Source organism: Propithecus coquereli, unplaced genomic scaffold, assembly GCF_000956105.1.
Source record: "Propithecus coquereli isolate 6110/MARCELLA unplaced genomic scaffold, Pcoq_1.0 Scaffold113, whole genome shotgun sequence".
Lineage (NCBI taxonomy): Eukaryota > Metazoa > Chordata > Mammalia > Primates > Indriidae > Propithecus > Propithecus coquereli.
The window spans coordinates 2,632,368-2,640,655 of NW_012135303.1; the positions used below are offsets into that span (position 1 = coordinate 2,632,368).

The following is an 8,288-nucleotide window of genomic DNA, read 5'->3' on the forward strand; positions in this document are numbered from 1 at the left end:
ATTCAAACTTTTGGCCAGGCATGGTGGCTCATGCCTGTAATCCTAGCACTCTGGGAGGCTGAGGTGGGAGGATTGCTTGAAGGGCAGAAGTTTGAAACCAGCCTGAGCAATAGCAAGACCCCATCTCCACCCCTGCAAAAATAAGAAGAAAATTAGCTGGGTGTGGCAGCGCATGCCTGTAGTTCAAGCTACTCAGAAGGCTGAGGCAAAAAGAATGCATGAGCCCAGGAGTTTGAGGTTGCAGTGAGCTATGATGATGCCACTGCACTCTAGCCTGGGCAAAAGAGAGAAACACTGTCTCTAACAAACAAACAAAAAAACAATATTTTCCTAAAGATACACCCTTTTCTCTATTTCTCTTGTCCTGCTCCTTCTACGCTAACATTCTTAATAAGTATAAAAACATAACAATATATTTTGTTTTGCCTGTCGAAGTAATAAGCAAGGATTATCAGCCATCCTTATTTCCCATTTTCTGCCTATTCACTTTAATGCCGTCACAGAAGCAGTAAAAACTGAAAAATTACTATAAATTTACAATAGCTAATAACCTACTTGTGCCCCTATGCCAATGTAAGCCTCTTTGAATGTAGGCTTTCTTTTCTAGCTTGATGTGAGATAAAGACATTTGCTGCCAGACACTGGAAATTAGAATTTCTAATCTTAATAGCACAGAATAAATTAGAATGTGACTTCTTAAACCTAGCTTTAGATGCAATTCAGTCTTTGTTTCTCATCAATTTGATCCAACTATCAACATAATGAATAATGTAAATAAAAGTATTTCACATTTATATACTGACTTTCACCCAAGAACCTCCAACACTGCATAGAATGAGTTAGATTTATTTAATTAAATACATAAACACACACAAAATTCTGTCTGCCTTTCCATTGACTTAATTATCTTGTTTACTTTATAGTTAGGGAGGTTAATTATACCAATTCCAGAAATCTTATCAAAAAATTATGCTAAAATAAGTTTCTAAATTTTGTAATAATTATACTCTTCTTTCAAACTCTGGGAATTTATAAACACATAAAGATGAATTAAGTGTATAAGAAAGTAAAAGAATACTATACATACAAATTTATTTACTTAAAGACTAATTTTATTTTTAAACATAATAGATACTGCAAAGACTCTTCATGGGTGGAACAGAACTCAGAATAATTTAGTTCATTTTCCTGAAGTGTCAGACTTTTGGTTTTAGGTGGTACATGGACTCGTATTAGTAAAAGAATAGAGACATAGACCAGTGGAACAGGACTGAGAACCCAGACATAAAACCATCCTCATATAGCCATCTGATCTTTGACAAAGCAGTTAAAAACATACACTGGGGAAAAGAATCCCTATTCAATAAATGGTGCTGGGAAAATTGGATAGCCACATGTAGAAGACTGAAACAGGATTCATACCTCTCACAAAAATCAACTCACAATGGGTAACAGACTTAAACCTAAGGCATGAAAACATAAGAATCCTAGAAGAAAATGTTGGAAAAACCCATACAGACATCAGCCTAGGCAAAGAATTTATGAAGAAGACCCCAAAAACAATCACAGCATCAATAAAAATAAATAAATGGGACTTGATTAAATCAAAAAGCTTCTGTACACCCAAAGAAACTATCCTCAGAGCAAACAGACAACCGACCGAATGGGAGAAAATATCTGCATACTACACATCCAACAAAGGGCTAATAACTAGAATCTGTATGGAACTCAGGAAAATCACCAAGAAAAAAATCAAACAACCCCATTAATAACTGGGCAAAGGACATGAACAGAAACTTTTCAAAAGAAGATAGACTTATGGCCAAGAAACATAAGAAAAAATGCTCAACCTCTCTAATCATCAGAAAAATGCAAATCAAAACCACAATGAGACATCACTTAATTCCAGTGAGCATGGCTTTTATTAAAAAGTCCCAAAACAACAAATGTTGGTGTGGATATGGAGAGATAGGAATACTCATATACTGCTGGTGGAACTGCAAACTAGTACAACCTCTACAGAAAGTAATATGGAGATACCTCAAAGAGCTAAAAATAGAGCTGAGCTGCAGGCAATACAGCAAAGCTTCATCTGTATTTACAGCCACTCCCCATCACTCGCATCACCGCCTGAGCTCCACCTCCTGTCAGATCAGCGGTGGCATTAGATTCTCATAGGAGCGCAAACCCTATTGCAAAGTGCGCGTGCAAGGGATCTAGGTTGCACGCTCCTTATGAGAATCTAATGCCTGATGATCTGAGGTGGAGCTGAGGTGGTGATGCTAGCGCTGGGGAGTGGCTGCAAATATAGATTATCATTAACAGAGAGATTTGACTGCACAATAAATGTAATGTGTTTGAATCATCCCCAAACCATCCTGTCCCTCCCATAGCCTCCATGTCAGTCTATGGAAAAACTGTTTTCCATGAAACTGGTCCCTGGTGCCAAAAAGGTTAGGGACTGCTGCTATAATACATCTACAATTGGCCGGGCGTGGTGGCTCACGCCTGTAATCCTAGCTCTCTGGGAGGCCGAGGCGGGCGGATTGTTTGAGCTCAGGAGTTCAAAACCAGCCTGAGCAAGAGCGAGACCCCATCTCTACTAAAAATAGAAAGAAATTAATTGGACAACTAAAAATATATAGAAAAATTAGCCGGGCATGGTGGCACATGCCTGTAGTCCCAGCTACTCGGGAAGCTGAGGCAGGAGGATCGCTTGAGCCCAGGAGTTTGAGGTTGGTGTGAGCTAGGCTGACGCCCACTCACTCTAGCCCGGGCAAAAGAGTGAGACTCTGTCTCAAAAAAAAAAAAAAAATAATAATTACATCTACAATTGTTTCAGAATTGCTTTGCCCACACTACTGAAAAATATATCTTCTAAAAAGAGTATTTGTTTGTAACTCTCCTCCCATTCCTTATATCCCATCTTGCCCAAAAGAGTGTGCATTGCCAAATACTGTGTAAATCATTTGGATTAGTTCTTTCTTTTTCCCTTTAGCATGATTATTGTATTTATACGAAATAAAATTGAGTTGATTGTTTCAGTTTGAGGTTCTCTTCCTTCCATCCTAAATAATTTAATTTTTTTGCATGTGTAGACTACTGACATGATACCAACAGTAAAAACTGTATACAAAAAGCTACACTTAGAGAACTGTCACTCCTTTCCATGTCCTTTCCACTCCATTCCTTGCATCCCTTGTAAGCGACCAACTTCATTATTTTCTGATTCATTTTTTGCTTCTTTTTGTAAAGGTAAGTAGATAGTAGATACGCTTATTTTCCTTCCAGTCTTACATAAAAGACGGTATACTATATATGCTTTTTTGCACCTAACATTATCTCTGGAAATTACTCCATGTCAGTTCATACAGACCTTATTTTTTTCTTATAGCTATATAGTTAGTATTCCATTACATGTATATATCATAGTATATTTCAACTAATCTCCTATTCTTGCACATTTACTTTCCAATATTATATAGTTACATATAATACTGTAATGAATAACTCTATGTATATGTATTTTCATACTGTCGGAGATGTATCTTCCAAATAAATTCCTGGAAATGAGAAAGCTGGGTAGAAGAGTAAGCACACATGTAGTTTTCTTAATATTGCCAAATTTCTTTCCTTATAGGTTATAAAGTATCATATGTTGGTTCAAACTTATTTGGTAATGCACTGATTCATTGGAAATCCTGGTCCAACTCTTTCGGATTTCATTTGTTTGCTAGATGTAATGTTATAATGCTGGAATTCTCCCTCTCACTCCTAATAACTCTGAGTATTTTTAATATTTGTTTTATATTTTGCAAATCTTAAGAGAAGGAAAATACAAAGAAAAATAAGTTACTTCAACTACTTACTGAGTGGTGTTGTGTCAGGAGGTGGAAAATTCTCAGTAAAGTTGACATTACATAAATCTGTGCTACAACAGCAGAAACGGTATGTTCCATTCTGAATTGAGGGAGGAGTGGTGGTTACTACACATTCTTCGTAGTGACACTCTTGGGGATCTCCAATGTGAGACCAACATCCTACAAATCAATATTAATGTAAACAAATTAGGAGACAATATGATACAGAAAACTAAAAGGAAATAACAAACTAAGAAATAAGTGCAATAAATGTGAGACAGCGAGTAAACGTAAGCTATAAAACAGTTTTGCAAATCAACAGGAAACACATTTTTTTAAGAAACAAAATGTCAAAGGATATAAGACATTTCACAGGAATAAAAAAGCCATGAACAAAATGTTTAACTGCGTGGTTAACCTAAGAATTATTAAAGCAGCAGTTAAGATTTCATGTTTGTCTGCACCAATTAAATTGTTCCAGGTTTAAAAAATAATAACACACATTATAACAAGGATTCAGTAACACAAATACTCTCACACAATGCTGGAGGGAATGTAAACAAATAATATTTTTAGAAAGTCACATGGAGGCCAGGCATAGTGGCTCATGCCTATAATCCTAGTACTTTGGGAGGCCAAGGCAGGAGGATTGCTTGAGGCCAGGAGTTTGAGACCAGCCTGGGCAATATAGCAAGATCCCACCTCTAAAAAAAAAAAAATTATCCACGGTGGTACGTGCCTGTGGTCCCAGCTGCTTGGGAGGCTAAGGCAGGAGAAGAGCTTGAGCCCAGGAGTTCGAAGCTGCAGTGAGCTATGATCACGTCACTGCACTCCAGCCTGAGCAACAGAATGAGATGCTGTCTCTAAATTAATTAATTAATTAATTAATTAAGAAAGCGACATGGAAACTTTTATGTCAACCCTTTAAAATATTCATATATTTTATAACCTGCTAATTTTATATCAAGAAATCTATTTCAAGGAAACAATCACATACAAAGACTTATGTTCGAATTTGTTCACTGAAATATTATGTATTATGGTGAAACCATGAAAATAACATAATGTCCTACAATAGAGTTATCTGGAAGTAAACTTTGATTCATGTATACAAGGAAATACTGTGCACAGTTTAAAAATGTTTTCAGAGAATATTTAAAGACATGGAAAAATGCTCATGATACAATTAAAGTGGAAAAAACTGGGTATGAAATTGTTTATATAGTATCATCCTAACTTTGGGGAAAGTACACACACAAATAAACACAGAAGTATGTAGAAAACACACGTGAAGGAGATAAACTAATATAGTAAAAACAGTATATTATTGTAGACTTTTGTTTTTCTTTACAATTTTCTGTATTTTCCAAATTTCATACAATGAGCATGTATAACACTATAATAAGAAAGATGCTATTAAAATAAGCTAAAAAAAAGCCTACCTTTTATAAATTTGGGGCTTGTGGATGGATATACTTTTAAATTTACTTATTTTCTGGAGAGTATTTTAATCTACCTCCATATCCTTTTTAGGTAAATTTCAATTACATAAAAACACAAAGTCATTTAGATAAGAAAAGTAACACTTGCCTTGTTTTACGAGATTTATGTCCCCTTTAGATTTCTCCCAAAGGCCATAGCAGGTGCTACCTTTTGAGCACAATATTGTCCCATTTTCATGAGAGATTCGACTCTCACCTATCCCGAGGTCTTGTTGGTATGGGTCTTTAAATGCACATAGCCGTTCTTGATTCTGGGAAGCTAAAATATCGGAAATAAAGGAATGACAAATTAATTTTATGATAATCTTTGCAAAACATTATTGTATAACATCTTAGTCTTATTTGAATGACATTATTATTTAATAATTTCCCCATTAAATCCTTTGAATTCAAATCCTTGAATAAATTTGTAATTTTACATTTATTCAATAACTTCTTTCTATTAATTCCTTTGTAACCTCCAAACAAGAAGCAAATTTTAAAATTCATTTCCCAAAAGCAATCACCTCTTACTCAAATTATTCTCACCACTCTTTCTCTTATTAAATAATTCTGCTGTCCAAATAAAGAAATAGCATTAAAGAAAAATGTCTGCACAGTAATTTATCAAGCCTTTAAAACAAACCTGGAAGGCTGAATAATTTCAGAAATTCTACAATACTCACTTTTATCATATTTTACAGTCAGTTGTAGAAAATTACATACATCATTAGGCATGGTAAATTAATGATGCAGAGAGTGACTACAAACGGGTACATGGTTTCTTTTGGGGGTGATATTATAGATGTTCTAAACTAGTTTGTGGTAATGGTTGCAAAACTCTGTAAAGTCACCAAAAAACAAAAAGTTTCACTGAGTTGTTCACTTAAAATGAGTGAATTTCATGGCATACAAATTATAGCTTAATAAATCTGTATTTAAAAATCAAAAAGAAAATGACTTTCCATTATTTAAAGTATCAATATAATAGCCAGAAGAAGAAATGCTCAATAGTCCTTACTGTAAAGGGACAATGTAATGTAGTATGTTTTTTGTGTGTTTTTATTTTTGTTTTTGAGACAGGGTCTCGCTCTGTCACCAGCACTAGAGTGCAATGGCATCATCATAACTCACTGCAACCTCAAACTCCTAGGCTCAAGCGATCCTCCTGCCTCAGCCTCCCGAAAAGTTGAGACTACAGTCATACACCACCACATCTGCCTAATTTTTCTTATTTTTTGTAGAGACGGGGTCTCACTATGTTGCTCTGAACTCCTGGCTCAAGCAATCCTCTCTCCTTGGCCTCCTAAAGTGCTAGGATTACAGGCGTTAAGCCACTGCGCCTAATGCATTTTTATTGCCAATCTGTCTTTCCCCATACACGTGATCTGATTTAACTAATTTTTGTAGAAAATTTGCCACATAATTTATCAGATAATGTTTACTAACATTTCTGAGAATACCAAAGTAAAAGATTATTAAAAGCAACATCTGATCTTTATTTGGTCTCCTTTGGTCTCTTTTTATTTGGAAAGTAGACTTTCCTAATGTGTTTGACTCGCCAGAATAACAGTCTAGTACATTTGGCCAATGTATTCCTCGTGGGCTTCCCACGTATTTCTTTATTTGGCATGTGTATCTATTTGGTATGGCTTAATTCACAAGCACTGAGGTGATTTATTAAGATAATGTTTCTGAACAAAACTAAGAACTAAGCTCTGGAGAAGAAATGAAAGAGCCAACAACTATATGTCCAAGCCAATTCAGACACACAGATGTATCATATTTATAACAATGGAAAGTATCTTCAAAGTATTTGGCTAGGAAATACGGTATTCACAAATGGGTAATACAGGGTTCTATCCCTCAAACACTTTGGGTTAGAGAAACCAAATTGCAGACAGTAATTACTGAGAAATAAATGTGACTTGATTTGTACATTTTAAAACCACTTCAATTGGACATCATGCTATAATGTACTAAAACGAAACAAAACAAAAAACCACTTTAGGCCGTCTTCTAGAAGATATTTACTAATATCAACTAAATGGCCAGAAAATATAGTATAATCTATTTATAAAACCTAATTCTAGAATATTAGCCTAATTACGACTCTGCCATATTTTTACCACATGTACACATTCAAATTCCTTTAATGACAAGCTTCATGATATTTACTAGATTATTTTCCACATTTAACAACAGTATTTCCTTAGGTTATTCCTTAATTCGCAGATTTTACCAAATTAATTATAAAGATTAAATCAAATATATTTCTACATATAAAAAGTACTTACAATACAAAGATTCAGACTTAGAATTCAAACTACAAACAAAAAATTTGTGATATAAATCTGAAAAGGCATCTATCCATAATGCATAATTCTTTCTCCCTGTCCCACCCCATTTCTTGACTCAGGTTAAATGTTCCTTACCTAACCAGACATTGAGGCTATCTACATAACCTACTGTTTCCCTTTTTGTCTTAACTGTCAGAAAGACCATAAAAAAATTTATGAATTTAGTATCTCTAGTTTTCCATAATTAAGATATCCTAATTTTATCACCCCGCCCCCATCTTCTGTTATCCATTTTGACTAGAATTTTGGACTGAACATTGAGTTAATGAGTAGGAATCTAACTGTTACTGAAAGTAGGCAGATTATAAATAAGTGCCTTATTTAATTTAAAAAGAAAAAGGTACATTCTTGTGAAAGAATAGATACAAAACAAAAATTTTTGTTTTTCCTGGATTTCTTCTACCGTTGAAAAATAGCTAAAGGCCTGGAAATCTGTGTGAATTTTTTTTTTGAGACAGAGTCTCACTCTGTGGCCCAGGCTAGAGTGCTGTGGCATCAGCTTAGCTCACAGCAACCTCAAACTCCTGGGCTCAAGCGATCCTCCTGCCTCAGCCTCCCGAGTAGCTGGTACTACAGGCATGTGCCAC

General features: G+C 35.0%; 1 protein-coding gene across 1 annotated transcript in view; it reads right to left on the minus strand.

The window, feature by feature from the left end:
- BMPR2 (bone morphogenetic protein receptor, type II (serine/threonine kinase)) overlaps positions 1 to 8,288 on the minus strand; it is a 161,887-nt gene that overhangs the window by 57,703 nt on the left and 95,896 nt on the right. The window contains exons 2-3 of the mRNA XM_012655661.1: positions 5,451 to 5,621; positions 3,870 to 4,040 (exon numbers count right to left, since the gene is read on the minus strand). Coding sequence (XP_012511115.1) covers positions 3,870 to 4,040; positions 5,451 to 5,621 — 342 coding nt within the window. The remainder of the gene's footprint in view (positions 1 to 3,869; positions 4,041 to 5,450; positions 5,622 to 8,288) is intronic.